At 33.2% G+C, this 19850-nt stretch overlaps 1 protein-coding gene and 1 long non-coding RNA gene across 4 annotated transcripts; one reads left to right on the plus strand and one right to left on the minus strand.

The window, feature by feature from the left end:
- The first annotated feature begins 1898 nt into the window (after positions 1 to 1898).
- LOC110991789 (protein transport protein Sec24C) lies at positions 1899 to 14677 on the plus strand. 3 transcript variants are annotated; one of them, XM_045630649.1, is made up of 19 exons: positions 1899 to 1998; positions 2517 to 4009; positions 4114 to 4256; positions 4502 to 4619; positions 4858 to 4943; positions 5436 to 5625; positions 6045 to 6154; positions 6499 to 6612; positions 7061 to 7150; positions 7585 to 7770; positions 8160 to 8307; positions 8575 to 8735; positions 9440 to 9608; positions 10271 to 10483; positions 11156 to 11350; positions 11701 to 11880; positions 12542 to 12735; positions 13127 to 13260; positions 14130 to 14261. In XM_045630649.1, the coding sequence occupies exons 2-19, from the start codon at positions 2533 to 2535 to the stop codon at positions 14131 to 14133; spliced, it is 3912 nt and encodes a 1303-aa protein (XP_045486605.1). In that variant the 5' UTR covers positions 1899 to 1998; positions 2517 to 2532; the 3' UTR covers positions 14134 to 14261. The 3 variants fall into 3 exon arrangements, with proteins under 3 accessions (XP_045486605.1, XP_045486604.1, XP_045486606.1); XM_045630648.1 differs by lacking the exon at positions 13127 to 13260 and having other exon boundaries at positions 14130 to 14677; XM_045630650.1 differs by lacking the exon at positions 14130 to 14261 and having other exon boundaries at positions 13127 to 13264.
- A 1125-nt stretch (positions 14678 to 15802) lies between these two features.
- Positions 15803 to 19778, minus strand: LOC110991781. Its single transcript, XR_002600144.2, has 6 exons — positions 19729 to 19778; positions 18661 to 18812; positions 17857 to 18008; positions 17557 to 17723; positions 16651 to 16827; positions 15803 to 15890 (listed from the first exon to the last, which is right to left on the minus strand). It is a non-coding gene; the product is annotated as an uncharacterized LOC110991781 (long non-coding RNA).
- Between the last annotated feature and the right edge of the window lie 72 nt (positions 19779 to 19850).

Genomic DNA, 19850 nt, shown 5'->3' on the forward strand with positions numbered 1-19850 from the left:
TATTTTTAAATGAAATAGAATCAAAAAAAAAATTGTTGCATAATTAAATAAGCACAAATAATATAAGAACTAGTTATAGATACATACGCTGAGCAAAACAAATTAAGCAAAAACAAGTATTTTTTAAATTCACCTGATATCTATAAGGAACATCAATTAACTGGCCACATTTTCACAATAATTTTAATCACTTAATATATTTACACATTTTAAAACCAACTCCTAATTAACATTTTAGCTCATTTTTGGTAGAATTTTTCAAGGATATATTAACTGCGGCGGGGCTCGTGGTAAAATTAGGCTCTGAAGCAATCGATCGAGGGCGGTTTAGTAGTGACGCGCATGTGTCGATGAAATATATATTAAACATAGAGCAACAAGTCACGCTATAACGTCACAGCTAATTTTACTTCATTATTTCGTATAACTATCGAATACAAGTGACTCTAACTCTAATAGAGGATAACAGAAAACGTTGAAGAGATTTACTGTGAAATGCAAACTTTAACGGCGCAGTCGCAGCGCTCATAATGACTGCATTTTGATCTGATCCAAGATTGTTTATCACTCGGAAGCCCAGGCTTTTATGCGATAGGATATTTTTGTAACTAGTAGCTATATAAAGCATCGACAACCTGTTGTCACAACACCACGTTTTAACACATGCGCAAAGCGCTAAAACGTCCCTGGTATTTCTTATTTAAGGACCTGAGTCTCACATACTTTTGAATTTTGTATGGGACCGGCGTAAATACCGTAACAAAACAGCGCTTATTTTGCGGATGTAATGAAGGAATTACACGCAGAAACAAATAAATGTATAAACATCGAAATTTAATATGGAACCAATATTATTAGTTATCAATAAACTATTAGGGTTGGATCTTATATTCAATACCTTGAATTTGATTATACTGAGTATGTAGGAGTCTCGGGGGACCTTGATTCGAAAACCTCTGTGAGATTTGGAGTAATTTATGCTGCTTGAGTTGTAATTTAAGCTAATTATTTTTTTTTTTTCGATGTTTTGTGCAATATTAGAAATTTGTAAACAATCCGCCAGAACAGTGTGTTAGTGTTACAGTGCAGATTATTCGTTAAAAAGCCGTTACTTTTTACATTTCTGTTGTTTTCTCGTCAATGTGCGTGCTTTTACTTGTTTTTTTTTAAACTTGGTGAATTTTGCTTGGTAAACGACCGGCTTATGTGGATGACTTTGAGGACGATGGGCCCTGTTAATGTTAGGTATTATATGTATGTTTTGGTTTATTTTTATTTTTCTACTGATATAACTGTTTCTAGTACTTGAAATTGGTTGGGGGTGATAAGTATACCCTCCCCCGACCTCAAAATCGAGGTATTGAATTGTAAACCTTAACCAACTATTATGTATGAATTGAAATAATTATGGCTACTGCAAACTAATTAAGATAAAATTATAACGTCTAACGGCTAACATAATAATTAATATATAATATCTAAAAATACTCCATAAAAGTAAATACTAATGCTAAACTTATTGTTAAAAAACTTAAACTTATTGTTAACTCGAGGCTTATATTATTATTCGTAGTTTATCTAACTGATTATAAAATCAAAATTATCAAATAGTTGGCTCATAATATTTTTAAATCAAATTGCACAGATATTTTATTGTAAGACATTAAAACGTTCCTTTTAACGTTTTCAAACGATTTCTTGAAATTGTATTTCGATGCTCTTATAAGAATTCTGTACTCAAATGAGAACAAAAATGGAAAATAATATGTCAATGAAATTAAAAAAAGTAAAATATTTTTGTAAACACACAATTATACATTAATAACTACTTAAAAGACGTTCCTCTACAAGCGTTTGCCATGCAATTTGAAAAGTTCCACATAAGCGGTGTGATTTGTCACAACTGTCAGTCAGGATACGTGGCCCGAAAATTTGTGGAGATTCTTGTGTTGTTTATATTTTTAGTGTGTGAATACGATAAAATAAAATAAAACTGAAGTAAGTGTAAAAACTTTATAAATGCATCTATTTGATAAATAATATAACTTCTTTAATTGTAATACATACTAACTGTAAATTGCATTTTAAAAATAAGGATCTCCAGATGTCAACCTTAGTGTGAGAATCTTTTCGCAAATAACTCTTGTTACATATCCTAATTTTATGTAATAGACTCAAATATTATGAAAAATTCATGTTTCGCATTACTTCTGGAATTCTTCCCAGATGTAATGATATCTTCATAGTGATTATCAATCTGATCTTACGATGAGAATTCGTTTAAATGTTTTAAAGTTAGTTTTCGGAATTATTTTATTAAGTTTTTTAAGTATAAAACTGTCTAATCTCATAAATTAGTAACTGCAATTTGTAGTAAATAGGTAATATCTAGATATATCAGATTTAAAAAATATTACTGTCATATTATCATTTATTAACAACATGCAATTAACGATGAATGAGGTATATAATTATGTCATAAATAATTAAATAAGGTGTAATAAATATTGTTTCAGATAATTATTACACAAAATGATGAATCCACAATATCCACCACCAGGCCAAAATAATAATGCTCCAAATAATCCACTAAACTATCCTCCTTCACAAGATTATAATGGCATTCAAAATTCTAATAATTATAATCAAATGCCCCCTAATAGTTCCCAAAATGATATATCCAATAAGATGCAAAATATGAATTTAAATGGGCCACAGGGATTTATACCACCATCTCAACTGCCACCAGGTCAGTTACCTCCGAATTTTCCACCTACATCTAACTTTAACCAAATGCCATCTGGTGTTAAATCATTGCAATCTGGAAGGCCACCTGTCACTAGTATGCCTCAACAATTCCCTCCTTCTGTGGCCCAAAATCCTCCATCATCTACTCCTGGACCTCAGTTCAACCAACCACCTACATCTATGCACATGCCAAATCCTATGCAACAACAACCTGGAATGCAGAGCCAGACAGGGATGGCACCGATGCAACAAAAACCTCAAATGCCACTTCAGTATGGACAAGGTCCTCCAACTAGTCAACCAGGATTGAACCAACCCCAAATGAGGCCTGATCAAGGGTCACTTGGGCAAAACATACCATCAAATATACAAAATAGAGGGCCTATGCCTAACCAGCATTTTTCACAAGCAAGTGCCATGCCACCACCAAGTCAGCAGGGTTCAATGAGGCCTGAAACTCAAGGACCTCCTAGCATGCAGAAACCTTTACAACAAACAAATATACAGCAATCCCATATGCCACAACAGGGATTGCCTATTCAACAGTCTGTGCCTCCCCAACCAGGCATGCCTCCTCAACCAGCAGTGCCCCCCCAACCAAGCATGCCCCCACAACAAAGATTGCCACAGCAACCAGGCATGCCACCGCAGCCAGGAATGCCACCGCAGCCAGGAATGCCACCGCAGCCAGGAATGCCACCGCAGCCAGGAATGCCACCGCAGCCAGGAATGCCACCGCAGCCAGGCATGCCATCACAACCAGGAATGCCACCACAGCCAGGAATGCCTCCACAGATTGGCATGCATTCTCAACCAGGCACGGCTCCACGATCAGGAATGCCTCAGCAACCAGGCATGGTTGCACAATCTGGAATGCCTCCACGGCCAGGAATGGCTCCGCAGCCGGGAATGCCTCCGCAGCCGGGAATGCCTCCACAGCCGGGAATGCCTTCACAGCCGGGAATGCCTCCACAGCCGGGAATGCCTTCTCAGCCTACCATGCATTCACAACAAGGAATGCCACCACAACCGGGAATGCCTCCACAGCCGGTAATGCCTTCTCAGCCTACCATGCATTCACAACAAGGAATGCCACCACAGCCCGGAATACCTCCACAACCAGGGATGCCACCACAGTCAGGCATGCCCCCCTCATCACAGTACAATCAGTTCCAATCTATGCCTGGTATGCCTCACATGCCACCACCCTTAAATCAGCAGGGACAGTTTACTGCACCACCACAAAATTCTCAATATCCAGGTAATTTTTTTGTAACATTTTTGTTATTTACTATTTTATATATTAGATACAAGATAGAATTTTATTTATTATGGTCATTTTATGTATCAACAACACTATTTCAGGAATGCCCCCATTGCCTCAACAAAACTATCAGGCAGGTTCAGGATATCCACCACCTTTCCCAGCCCAACAGCCAAGTTATGGACAGCAGCCATACCAGCAACCTCAACAAAGGAGGCTTGATCCCGATCAGATGCCAAGTCCAGTATGTGCTGTTAAAATAATTTTTAATTTGTATTTTGTTTATAAAAGCGAATATTTAATTTTTTAAGGTTTAGAGTTACATAAATTGCAAATCATTTATTTGCAGATATGTAATTTTTATATGTATAGTTTTTAATAATAGAATTTGAATTATACATTCAGAGAAGAGAGAATTTTACTTATATTATTTAGGCATTTAAAGTAATATAGCTCTTTAATAATTAAATATTAATACTTCATCATTAGATCCAAGTGATGTCCGATGACCAAAATAACCGCAGTGGAGTATTTGTAACCAACGATAAAGGCTTAGTGCCTCCACTTGTCACCACTGACTTTATTGTTGATGATAAAGGAAATGCTAGTAAGTTATATTATTTTGTCCTAATATTTTTATAATAAACAGATTCCTACTGATTTAATTTCATTCCAAATCTCATAAAACTTTTTTGCAATGGCCCTACAATTGCAATACATGTTGAAAAAGCATATTGTGTTTCTTATAATTGCTTATCTATTTTAAATGAGGACAAATTCATCTAAAATTATATTTTCACAGTTAATTCAATTTATATGATTTTCAATGTATTTATTCTGTGTAGGTCCCAGATTCATAAGAAGTTCCCTGTACAGTGTTCCCGTGACTAATGATCTTCTCAAACAAACATCCATTCCCTTCTGCCTTGTTGTAAGTACACTATATAAGACAATGTTAAGCAGAACTAAGTACATAGCCTCTTTAACCAATCATGAAATCTCTTAAGCTTTAGAATAACGTCAATATTTGAGACTAAAAATACTTTTAATAATACATTTCAGCTATATGTAAAGTGTAGTGTGTTACTGTTTTCTTTTCCTTTCTGAGCAAGATAACAGTTTATTATGAAAAATTATTATTGTGTAAAAAAAAAACTTGGCGATTAAAAAGAGTGGCGGAGAGTTTATTGCTAGTTCTTCTCTTCCGTTCTACGCCCTTGATTTGAGAACTGGCAGTAAATGTAAAATTAAATTCATTTAATATTTCTTTTTTTTGACGTTCATAATTAGTGTACATTGTTACCTACATGAATAAATAAATTTTGATTTGATTTATTATAAATGCAATATTAAGTGTTATAGTTTTCAAATTATTTTGTAAACCCTTATTATCTTACTAATTACAATATCTGTATGACTTCAGATTGCCCCCATGGCAGAGACAGTGGGTACAGAACAGGAGCCGCCATTGATTGACTTTGCAGCCCTCACGGGGTCACCTAACATGGGCCCGGTGAGATGCAGTCGATGCAAAGCATATATCTGCCCCAATATGAAGTTCATAGATGCAGGCAGACATTTTAAGTGTGCCTTCTGTAAAGCTACTACTGAGGGTATGTAAAGATTAATTAATTTAAAACATTTAAATATAAAGATTGTCTCAAGTCTGTCTTGTCTGTTGTATATTGTGTAATATTTAAATTTAAATGTTTTCTTCTTTCGAATTTATCATATGCTATGGTTCTGTATGTAATACTTTTGGTATTAGGATTTTTTTTTAAGAAAGTTAGGTATATTAACTTTTAAGTGTCAAATTATACTTTAAAATATGTATATTCATTATATGTAATATTGTTTAGATGTGTAGTAAAATTATGAAGGTAGTAACAAATAATTTCTAGTAAAATTAATCCTAACAATATTAGTATATATATTCCCAAAATAATATTAGGATTTATTTATACTATTAAAGCTAAAAAAAGAAACTGTTTATTTTAAAAATTCATAAATGCAAACATATTTTATATTTCAGTGCCAATGGAGTACACGCAATACATAAACACAATGCAACAGTACGGAAGACTTCCGGCTGAAATAAGTGTCGGCGCCTACGAAATTGTCGCTACTAAAGAATATTGTAGGGTGAGTAACATTAACCAACCATTTTTTTTTATAGAACAGGGGCAAACGGGCAGGAGGCTCATCTGATGTTAAGTGATACCGCCGCCCATGGACACTCTCGATGCTAGTGGCTCGCGAGTGCGTTGCCGGCCTTTTCAGAATTTGTACGCTCTTTTCTTGAAGAACCCTAAGTCGAATTGCTTCGGAATTACTTCTGTGGGAAATAAATATAATTACCTTATATTTATTTACTCTTCACTCAGTAGCCAAGCCTGAAAAAGTTCAATATTGCTGATACATATGTTCTTTAGTCTTTTTAATTATTAAAATTATTTTTATTAAAATTTGTTAATAATTTATTTCAGAACAACACCCTGCCTAATCCACCGGCAGTAGTGTTTGTAATAGACGTATCGTATAACTCCATGAAAAGTGGTCTTCTGCGCACTATATGTGACAATATTCTGGATATCATTCAGGTAAATAAAAGAGATTCCTTATCTCTTTCGTGATCATTATTTTTTACATAGTAGGCAAGCCGGTGATCAGGCGTGTGTGTTACGCTACCGCGTTAGTCTAAGGCATGCCGGTTTTCTCACATTATTTTCCTTTTCTGTATGGACTAGTGTTTATTACACACAGAAAGATAAGTCCACTCGTGCCACACACACAGCCTTGGTTTGAACGCAAAATCTCAGGGTTAAGAGGCACACGTCCAAGCCGCTAATCAGACATCATTATAGATACATAATAGCACCAGTAAAATACATTTGCAGAAAAAATCTAATCAATTATTAAAAAAATATTTTAGACCTTGTCTAGTTAATATAATATATTCTTTATATGCTTTTGTTCAAATTTTATAAGACCATATATACTAAAAGTAAGTAGATTCTAGAAATTATGTGAGGTTGAATAATTTTACAGGCAATGCCAAAGGATGAACAAACTGGCAAGTGTATGACTCGAGTAGGCTTCATTACGTACAGTTCTACCGTGCACTTCTACAATATCAAGGTGAGACTGACATTTAATTAATCAAATAATTGTATGAAACAATATAAAAATATGTATAGAAAAATTTAAATAAAATAAACGTAAAATTACTTATAATATATACAACAATATAACACAGGATAAAATAAATTTTACAAAATAGTGGTCAAAAGGAATTATTTACATTTTTTATTGAACATTCAAATATGTATTTTTTGAAGTGAAACTTCTTTAGCCGTATGAAATATTAATATATAATAGGTTAATTTATTACGGATGAAACGAAATATTAGCGTCACGAAGATGTGCAGCGTTTTAGCCGAAGAAAAAGGAGAGAGTGAGAAAGGGAGATAGAGAAAAAATACTCGCTATTGATTGATGTATTTGTGTTGTAGTTACATATTAGAACTATGGCAATTTTGTCCCATAACGTCTTATAATTGACAATATTCTAGGGTTCCCTTGCACAACCACAAATGCTATCAGTTGGTGACATCGGAGACATGTTTGTACCGATCCTAGAAGGCTTCCTTGTGGAAGCTGAAGAGTCTGGACCAGTACTGGAGGCATTGCTCCAGCAATTACCCACAATATTTGCTGAGAACCAAAACACTGAAATTATTTTGTTGCCTGCTGTTCAGGTAAGATAGACAGAGATATTACATATGTTGAATTTTACTTCTTTTACCCTATATTTAAGATAAACAAATAATTGTAAATGATAATATATAAAAAAAAAACAATTTATACAGAATGTATTTATTTATATATATTTTTTATATTTGGGAATATGTTCAACGGGTTGTTAATGTTACAATTTAATGGGAAAAATACCTCTGCTTAAAATTATTAGCAGAATGAATATGCACCTGACTTAAACTTGATGCATAGACCATTGCATAAAATGATAAGTTATTTTTTGCTATGCCCAAGATACATAACTTAACGTAGATAACATAAAATTAATATTTAAGAATTAAATTATTTTTATTAATTTGTTCATGATACACAAATCAATAATATTTTTTAGGCTGGTCTAGAAGCCCTTAAAGCGGCAGATACCTGTGGTCAACTCTTGGTATTCCACACATCGCTTCCAACTTACAATGCGCCCGGAAAACTTATTAATAGAGAAGACAGGAAACTTCTTGGAACAGAGAAGGAGAAGCAGATCTTGAGTGAGTTTCGTATTTTTACTTAATTTTTTTTGCTAAATTAAATTTTGTGCTTTCTTTTGCCAATGTTTTTTTATATTTCTTCTGAATGTAAAGTTATTTGACACAATATAGTTTATAATTTTTCTTAAATGTTTGTGATTTGACATAGATAACGTCGTCTTATAACATGAATGCCATTTGAAAATATATACCAACTTTATAAATGTGAATATTATTTATGTTCTTTACTTTTCTTTATAGTTTGACGTTTGAGTAATTCTGTTCAAGGTCCCCAAACAACAGCGTACAACGAGTTAGGCCAAGCGTGTTCCGCTGCGGGCGTGTCCGTCGAACTGTTCGTATTTAACAACTCGTACGTAGATACGGCCACTATCGGACAACTGCCGCGATTGACGGGCGGACAAGTGCACAAATACACTTATTTCACAGTAAGTTTATAATTCCACAACTGCATTCGAGACCGAGCAAACCAACAGCTTAATAATATGTACTTAATATCTAAGAATTTCCCTAAAATAAATTTTAATTTATAAAGTAGTTAATAATTGTTAAAACAAGAAGAAAGTAATTTATTACTTGTATAGTACACTAGCTGAACTGGCAAACGTCGTTTTGCCATGTATATCATTTATGGCTATTGTGCCTCACTCGACATAGATAGGTATAGTGTGTCGTCGACTTTTTTGTAGATATTTATAAGATCTACAATTACTTAAAACATTTTATGGTTCTATCTTTAATAGTTTAGGCACGGTACGCAAAATAAGTAACTTTTTTGGTTGATTTTTTACACCTTGTGTCCGAAAAACCCTAATATCTTACGGAACCCTATTTTTGTTCAAAATGAAATATAGCCTATGTCACTCAGGAATGATGTAGCTTTCCAACAGTGAAAGAATTTTTCAAATCTGCCAAGTAGTTTCGGAGCCTATTCAATTCATACAAACAAACAAACAAACAAAAAATCAAACCTTTCCTCTTTATAATATTAGTATAGATTATATAATTTTTGATAACTTTAATTATATTTGGAAGGAGATAGAAGAAAAGAAAAAATACACATTGTGATTGGTGATTATATCTAGATTTTTTGCATCTTCGGTGGTTTTCTTTATAAATGATATAATTCCAGGCTGAGACAGACGGCAGTCGTCTATGCCGTGATGTTCGTCGCGTAGTGACACGTAACACTGCTCACGATGCAGTGATGCGTGTACGCACGTCCACGGGCGTACGAGCGACTGACTTCTTCGGACATTTCTTTATGTCTAACACCACTGATGTCGAATTGGCTGCTATTGGTATGTTTAATTATTGATATATTTACTATCACAGTTCCTTTCAGTCTCCTGCGTCAATGAGCTGGCTTAAAGAAGACATTGGTGGCATAATGGGGAAAATTCTCTTGTTCGAAATATGCTCTTTGAATCTTGAAATACTAGATTGGAGTAAATTTCAACTGTTTATTTTTAATCTACCAATTTAAATATTTAATTACTTGACAGGACATACGACGTCTTTGTTAATGCAAGTACATTTAAAAAAAGCTTTAATGACATCTCAAATATTTTACAGCAATCGTGGAAACGAGACTCGGCATATTTAATAATGTAATAAATGCGCGTTTATATCTGTAAAATATTATGTACCAAATATATTGTATACTAAAATATGTTGATTTAAAAAAATAATTACTAAACCTATGTTTTTGCTTGGTTGACCGTTTCGAGTCTGTTGTGTCTACCTGCATTTTTGTTACTGTATTTGTTTTGTGAATTTTTGTATAGGTACCTTCTGTGCGTTCTAGTAATAATTATTTAGTCTTGTAATGTTTTTCTCAGTAAGCGAATTTTTTAATTCATATGAGAAACAAAGTTATTCTAACCGTTAACCGTTACTTTTAATTTACTGCGAGTTATAAATTAAAAGCGTAGCGACTTAATTAAAATATTTAATTCACCAGACCCTGACAAAGCGATAGGCGTCGAAATAAAACATGACGACAAACTGACGGCCGAAGACGGCGTATACATTCAAACTGCGTTGCTGTATACGCATCGATCCGGTCAGAGAAGATTACGTGTGCTAAACCTAGCACTCAATGTGGCCCACCAGCTCGCTGATGTGTATAGATCTGCTGAATTGGATACGATGATCAATTTCCTTACTAAACAAGGTATTTATTTTAACCCCATATTTAAAAAAAAACTAAATCAAAATATTCTATCTATTTATCACAGCGTAATAGAAATCTGAATTTAACAGAAACAAACGAAAGATTACTTCAGCTAAAGACTAAGAATGATTTAACAAATATTATTTCTATAGATTGGTCTTCGTCAAGAGACTTAATGTAACAAACGATTATTAATTAATTAATTTTTTAGGTTTAAAGACATTTATTCTCATAATAGACATTAGTCACTTACATGAGAACACTTATATGCTAACGTTACAATTTGAAAAGAAGAAAAGAAAAGAAGCTTGGTAGAACTTGGATTAACTATCATTTTCGTAGATTGAGATCACTCAATAGATGGTCTTTTAATCTTAACTGCTACCTGTACTTTTTACATTTTTTGGAGGTCTATTATACCGTAGTACTCCCCCAAAGCTCAATGTTTTTTTGCCGTAATTGGTTCTATACTTAAGTAGAATTAAATTATGAGGGCGTCGTGAACTGCGCTTTTGAATTTGATTTATTTTAGTGAATGTAATGTTAGTGTGTATTTTAACTATTTTGTGTATGTATATATATATATATATATATTTGTGTATTTTTTAACTATATCTTACCAATCTTTCTTAGAAGCATTAGATACTAATTATTCTCGTATTAATATTTTAGCGGTATGGGCCCTTCGTGACGCCCCTCCCCGCGCAGTACGTGAAGGTTTAACAACGCGTTGTGCGCGTTCGTTGGCCGCGTACAGAAGACACTGTGCGTCGCCATCTTCTGCAGCCCAATTAGTCTTACCGGAGTCTATGAAACTACTGCCATTGTATACTAGCGGTCTATTACGGTCTGACGCTATTTCTGGAGGTATGTATTACACTCTAAACATGAAATATTTGGAAGATATGTACTTAAAAAACATCTAAAAAATTTTTTGTGTTACAATTATGTTTAATAGCTTTTTAAGGCGGACGTAAATGTATATTACTTTTAGAAAATGTACTTCTATTTGTTTTAATTAAATTTTTTATTTATAGTAAACAAAATACAATCAGGGCACCACATTGTATTATCTATTCCCAAAAAATAGGAACCATAAATATTTTTATAAATTTCAACAGTAAAAACCATAGACCACTATATTCTCACTTTTTATTATATTTTTATAATTTTATAAAAATCTCAAAATCCTAAAGAGGAATAATAAAATGTTCCAGGTCCAGACCTAACTTGTGATGACCGTTCCTGCGCAATGTACCGTGCGTTGACAGCGGACGTATCTCAGTCCGTAGTATATACGTACCCGCGTCTTCTTCCGCTTCATACGCTTCCAAGTCCGCCTCAGCCGCTTAGAGCATCTGTCGATAAGATGAGCGATCATGGGGTCTATTTGCTTGGTAAGTTTATTTTCAGATAAATTCCCTAGGTTTGAATTTCGAAGTTCTATATCTAGCCATCTGTCTAACTCGGTATAGATTTGATTCCCGGTGAAATATTGTTAAGTTTGAAGAAATAATCCTGCACATTACTTATTGAGAAACAAAACTTAAATTTTGATCCCAATCTACGGAAATGAAAGTTCATCCAAGTTCTACCAAGTTTCTTTTTTCTTTTTTTTTTTTTCAAATTGTAACGTTAGCATATAAGTGTTCTCATGTAAGTGACTAATGTCTATTATGAGAATAAATGTCTTTAAACCTAAATATAAAGTTTTAAATTTCTACAAAGTTTGATAGAAAGCGTTATTATTTTATTTAGTTTTGTTCTACGTCTTCACATATAATAATCAAATCAATGTAAGCAATATATTGTTAAAACTATTTTAAAAGAGTAAATCAATATATGATTTGATTTGCAAATTCATAATTTGATTTCTTTGTAATTACTTAGATTTTGTTGGTCTGAGCTACTGAATACAGTTTAATATTACGTAGTATTTATATTCTATCACATGTAAATCAACTATTCTTTTATAAAACTCTAAAATGCAGAGTTTTTAGTGCTGGTATATTGTAAATGTAAGAACATTGCCGTATAATAATGAGCCAATATTTTTAGAAAATGGCGTCCATATGTTGCTCTGGGTTGGATCACAAGCCTCTCTAGAATTCGTCAATGATGTCTTCGGTGCTCCATCTCCTCACCAGCTGAATACCCAGGTCTGCGAGCTGCCAGAATTAGATAACGAGCTGAACAGAGCCGTTAGAGCCTTGCTAGAAGATGCAAGGGATAAGAGGAGAACTGCTATGCGGGTGAGGATAAAGGCTTTTTAGATTTTGATAGATTTTATTTAATATTATTAGATATGTAGTTAGTTATTATTTGTGTGTTCTAAAATTTCTTGGCATTTTGACTAAGTTATTGATTTATGAGATATAATTAGAAAATTGTAAGCAATTATAAAAATGTATTGAATATTTAGACGCTTAAGTATTTTTTTAATATTTTATATTAGCTCTTTTGTATTATAAAACTTTGCTAGCTTTAGAGTTTTCCACTTTTTAATAATTTGTAACCTTCACTAACACATTTAATATGAAAAGCACGAATGTAGTATTGTAACCGAGTATATCTTAGTCTGTAACGTGCATGATCTCTCTTTCGCACGTGCATGTTTCTTATATCTATCTCTGTCGCACGTAGCTTGAAGTCGTGCACCAGTACGGCAAGAACGAGGCGTTATTCCGCAAAATGTTATATGAAGACACTGGTGTCGATGGAACGCCCTCATATGTGGAGTTTTTGATGAACACACACAAAATCGTGCAGAAAATTATGTAGGTTGAATTTGGCATCTGAATGTTTTGGGATGTTTTTTTTTTTCTTTGGCCGCTTACCCGAATTTGGGATTGTGGAAAAATAACTTTCGAAGATTACAAAAAGGAAATATTTGTTGTTTTTAAAATGTTTCTATGCACTTTTTGGTTTATCGCTGAAAACGTCATAAAAAAAACTTTATGAAGTTTGTGACGGGTTGTGTGCGCTTTCATATTTGTCTAGTGTCATGCATGCGACTTGCATCGGCGAAGAAATAAATATTTGGTGGTGGATCTTTCTGATAACTTTTGTGAACTTATACTTTTTTATGTAACAATAAAAAAACTAATATTAATATTTATTTTTTTCTAACTAACAATAAATTTCTAATAGTATGAAACGATTATTTGACTTTGATAAGTCAGATACAAAGTTCATGAAAGGATACACTAAAAACTAGTTGTGGTTTGAAGTAATATAAGTGTTATCAGGGCAATTGGGTATTAAAACATATTTTAAACAGTTGCGTTATAGAAACTATTTAATTAAACATAAAAGAGAGCTTCTATAAAAACAAATTGATTTTATTTTTGTCGCTTCTACGCACTTAATTTGAGAAATAACACTAAATGTAAGTTAAGAATTAGTTAGGCATTTAATTTTTTATCGATGTTTATTTATTCTTGGCTACGTGACTTGTGAACGTTACGTAGCCAAGAATAAATAAACATATTCAAATTAAATTTCAAAAATTCGTATACGTATACGTACACGTACGTATAAATGACGTACGTATAAACCAATCACAATCAAGCGAAACGCGCCATATCATTGGTTCTTTACTGTTCTCGTGACCTTAGTTGTCATTAATTCCTATTTTTTATTTTAGTTAACGGTAATGCGTCAGCACGACAAATTGGAGGCAGTGCTGCGACACTTCTTGGTTGAAGATCGTGGTGTGGATGGGTCTTCCTCATACGTCGACTATCTCTGCCACATACATAAGGAAATCAGAAATCTTCTATAGCGGTATGAAATGTAAATAAGCCGTGGACATTTCAATGTTTGCAATAAAGTGTTACGTCACGGGATATGTTAGACTGTTAATGAAGTTTCATATTAGCCAAGAATAAAATTCCCTATTATATTTCATAACATTTATGTATTTGGTTTACGTTACTACTACTTAAAATAACACTAATATAAACGCGAATTTGTTAATTAGATTTTGTGAGAATAGAAATCTGATAAATATAATTTTACATAGGGTTGCTATAAAAATAAAATACTTAAGGAAATTTGGACTTCCGCATTTGTGCTATATCTTAATATATATAAATCTCCTGTCACGATGTTTGTTCGCGATGGACTCCTAAACTACTTAACCGATTTTAAATTAAATTGGCACACCGTGAGCAGTCTGGTCCAACTTAAGAGATAGGATAGCTTAGATCTTTAATTATAGTCGCAATTTATTACAAATATTTGTTTATTATTTGATACAATTCTAACAGATGGCGCTGTGTTAAAAGTACCAACGTTCCACATAAGCTATCTATCTTTCTTTCTTTTTTTATATGTAATAAAACCTTAGCCACAGCAACGCTTGGCCGAGTCTGCTAATAGTTAATTTTTCCAAATGCAATTATGAAAAACCGATCAATTATATGTGTGGTGGAGAATTGTGGTTTTTATACGCTGATAAGTTTTATTAGAGAATATGGGTCACAGATAAACTCATTATAATTCAATAACGAATAAAACATTAAAATAGACTTCTAAACGCAGTTTTTTTATTAATTTAAAATTAATATATTTTTCAAGTGTGTATAAAACATACAGTTGATTAAAAATTTCCTAATTTCTTGTTGTGTAAAAAGCCTTAATTGTAATGTATTAAAATATTTAAGGTTTGTATTTTTGTTGATGTAAATAATTCAATATGATTGGAGCGATTTCTGTATAATTGATTTATTAATTATGATATTACGTAATTATTTTTCACTTGGCTTAAACTCGTTTCTAAATTAAAATTAGATTTAAACTTGCAATAATCATTCGCGAACCATGTGAAATTAGTTGACATTCAAATCATAATCTTATTAATATATTAAATCTGATTTACTTTATACATTCTAGGTAAAATAGTTCATATTTTGTTTGGTATTAATATTGTATTCCAATCTACAGTAGACATTATTTTTTTTAGGTTAATTCAATTATTATAGGAGTAAGGTTCGATTGTGTAAATAAAGTATATTGGAATTATGTTAATATTTGTTTTATTGAAACAATTTGTCTTTTCAGCTTTCAGTGACACTGTATGTGTAAAATATATGAAAATGTATATTGATACTATATATGAAGGTGGACAGCTGGAACTGACGATATGACATTTTTTTTTATTTTACTCTACTCCCTTGCCATCATGTCCAGGGACTTTATATAAATATTTTTAAATAGAAATAAAAGACGTATGTTTTATAGAACGGCATTTGGTTTATTAAAAACTATTAAACATTTATTAAATAGTACAAAAACGTAAAACAATTGAAATATGGAGGGATACGTTATTTTTATGTATGAGTAAATCCTACTGGCCAATTCGTATTTACTTTTGTACCGGTGATAAAATTATAGTTTTGTTTCCCTGTAAAAAATAAATAAATTACATGTAAAGATATAAGGCAAAATTATCAAACGTATACAATCTTATTAATCGTATGGAACTGCAATATAATGATTGATTGTATGAGTTGGATAGTTTTCTAAATTTAAAAGACTTCTAACATAGTTATCTATGTATGGTTGTTTGTAGAAATACGAATAGAGTTGCATTTCAATAAAATAAACCCCGGTTATCTAGGTATAAATATAATATCTGGTTAGGCAAATAATTTTAATGGCCTGCGAAATGGGTGAGGTTTAGTCTGGGGGGTGTTCAAACAGGTAGACACTGGGCAAATAATAGCTGGCATGGCATGGCATAATTTGAATAGTTAAAAAAACTACATACTCGAAATTTTAGTTTTTTAATTGGACATCAACTTGGACAATACAAGACATGCTTGTAAAGATAGTAAGAATTGGAATCTCGACACCTTAAATATTTTTTTAGAAAACTTCAAAATCAACTATTTTGTATAACATTGAAAATATTTATATTCACAGGGGATATAGGTACACTTTTTTTTCATGGCCAAGAATTGAGGTTGCGGCGCCGCCACAGCGAAGCCACTAAAACCTTACCTCTACTTAAACATTTTACAGATTGCACAATAGACTTTATTCGGGATGACACGCTTTACCTCCTCTTCCTCTCGAAAAGCCTAGTGCTTTATTTACCGCTATCGCACTCAGCCGACTAATAATAATTACTATTGAATATTATGTACTATGTTTTAATTTACCTGTTTTGGATATAAAACTTCTATAATAGGCCCCTTATACTTGCAAGGAATGCAATATTTGGGACACGGAGGTTTTGCATTCTTGCGTTTACAGCAAAGCACCAGTGTCCACGTTATAAGGACTAGAAAGATTAGCAATAACTTCTTCGGCGACATGTTTTGCTATTTCACCAGTCACTGTTACAAAGGTAAAATTTAAGAGAAGCTTGATAAATGTGTTATAAAGATTAAATGGTTAGTTAAAATTTCACGTAGGCTTATCATGTAATAGTAGTATTTTTCTATTCTTGAAGATCGTAATAAAAAGACTGGCTTAGAGCCTCTAAGTTTTTCAATGTGAACTGGGAACTAACTGATTCCATAAAGCATGGCTGTTGCGAAACATTGTTGTTGTAAAAACTATTATTATTCAAAATTATATTTAAACAAAAATTGTTGTAAAGTATGAAGGCTATGTGGGTATTATTATCTATTTATAATCATTACAAGTTTAAAAATAACGTTTTTAATACGTTTACGGTTACAAAAGTTTAATAATACGGAAACAAAGGTTATAGAAGTTAAGTTCGCATGTAGGACGCTTAGTTCAGTATTATTGAAGTTATACTTCTTTTGGCGAGTTGGAAAATGATGAGAATATTTTTTTACGACGCGGCGCATACCGTCAGAAAAAAACCGACACCCTGAAGTTAGCTATGGTCAACATTTTAGTTTGTTTGACTTCTTTTAACGCATTAGAGAAATGATGAGAGTAATTTTTTTCTATTTTTAGTGTAGTTTTTTCTACAAACGTGGAATAGGCGAAATATAAAATTTTTGAAAAGATTGATATTGTTACGCCAAAGAAGTATGACTTCTAACGCGTGTAATTACACACACGTTTTATTATTTAGCCAGATAAATTACCGTCGAATGCTTGCCCCTAGCTTTTGGACCACCAAACTGATTACATGGTCTGCAGTCACTCTGGCAGCAATGCTTCCTATCTCTGTTGCATGCTTCTCCCGCGTTCATTACACAAAGAGCGATATGAATAAAGACCAGAACAAATTCACTGATGTACGGCATGTTTGCTGAAATTAATTTCGTATTTAAAATCTCATTTCACTAGATTAGAATGTTAATTTAATGTTTTACAATATTTTATGTTTATTTTATTTTTATTTATTTATTTAAGTTTTACAATATTATATGTTAAGTTCGTACAATTTTCCAAGGTTCACTTTCGGCACTTAGCACTAGTGTCAGAGCAGTCGTTGTAGCGAACTCTGGTACACGCGAAGCAGGACTCCAGGTAGGAAAGTAGGAGAGTCACTAGTAGAACCACCACTTCTTGATATAACTCTGTGTCCATTCCCCTAACATGAACATTTTTAAAGTACGTATATTATTTTTAGTCTGTTAACACAGGTGGAGCAGTGTCACCTTTAAAGTATTTGGAAGGTAAAAATTTAGCCTATACCGTAAATTTTATCCCGGAGTTTATTTGCGCTAATTTACACTTTCTTATGGTCACTGGGCATATTCATAACGAAAAGTTATAGAAAATATCGTGAGGAATTCGACATGCCTTGTATCAACCAACGATGTATGTCAAACATATATAAGGCTGCCTATGAATAAATATGCTTGGTAAAATGAAATTTCACTCGTATGACTTCGTTCCTAAAATGGTCTCATACCACCACTACGTGGGACCTGCTGCCCTTTGAAGTATTTCCGTACCAATTCAACTAAGGGTCCTTCAAGGAGAGATGCCAACGCACTTGCAAGCCTTCTGCGAGTGTGAGTGTCCATGGGTGGCAGGGCAGTATCACGAAATAGAGCCACTTTATAAAAAAAAATAATACACATGAGGCCAAGATCTAGAGGGAGGAGTTTATAGCGAAACTAGAATAACATAAGTCTAAAAATGTTTACACAGAATTAATTGTTCCAAGTTCAAGTTAAAGACATATTAAGCATAAAAAGGTAGGCATTTCAGGTACCTATTTTAAATTAAAAGATTACCGCTTTCACCGTTTGCACGGGGGATTTCCAGGGGTGCAAGTCACTCTTTTTCTTCCGCCGCACGCGACAACCAAACGCAGTAACGTGATAATCAGGACTGCTACTCGTCTCCAGTGTACCATTTTAAACCCATTATTTATACGGCCACAACTCTGAATTAAAAAAGTTGTGTATAGGAAAGTTGTTCTTTGCTTCCTCCTTATTACGAGATAAAGGGTGCCACGTGCGTTGCGGTGTGGCAATATATTTTACCCCTCCCCGCCTCGTCTGTCAAAACTCCGGAGCGCTTGGGGTGCGACACCGTGCGGCTGCGCAACGCGTCGTGTGACATGCTATAGTAATTTATATGTAGGATGACGTTGCGGCGCCGCACCGCACCTTTGTCGCATCGTGTGGCTGCGCTCTTAAAGGCACGACCTCGACGAGTCTAACGTGAACGTGAAACGAAATAGAAAATAGGTAATTTTATTACAACTGGACTGTCATAATATATTTATCGAACCGCGTGCCCCCTGTGAATGTGTTGGTATGATACAACCACAAACGAAACTCACCTTTTGTTTCCATCAAACATTCTCACCCTTCCTAAGAATTCTATTTCGCAACGATGTCCGCCAAATACAATACAGATACATTAAGGACCGAATATTTTTTAAATACACTTATTTATAAAGGTGGCATTAAAGGGTTTAGGCCTTTTTTGTTTTGTTTTTCATGGCATATGGCATTGTTTTAGTTATATTTTGTATTAGTAATAAGCTTTTTATTGCATTAAGTTACTGTAAAGATATAAAATAAGGAAATATTATGGCTATGTGGAAATATTTTACTTTTTACTGATAGTTTTGAAAGTCCATTCCCAATCCAAGTTTAGTATGCAACGATTTGTGTTATGACACATTAAAACATATACTTTTGAATACAACTTATAGCCTATGTATGTTCCAGGATTAATCGATCATGGCTTTCACATATTACTAAATGTCTTAAACATGCTTGTCTCTCCCACAATTATGAAATAACTTTCAACTGCCTTCTACCTAAGTTGAATTAGGAATATTACTATACCTTGATTTAATATTCACCGGTATTTCACTACTTTGGAAATGCCGCCTCACCTGCAAAGAGAAATGATTTGAGTCTTTCCACCATAATCTGCAACCAAAAATGTATTAGTAAGCAAATACAAG

Source organism: Pieris rapae, chromosome 13 (genome assembly GCF_905147795.1).
Source record: "Pieris rapae chromosome 13, ilPieRapa1.1, whole genome shotgun sequence".
Classification (NCBI taxonomy): Eukaryota; Metazoa; Arthropoda; class Insecta; order Lepidoptera; family Pieridae; genus Pieris; species Pieris rapae.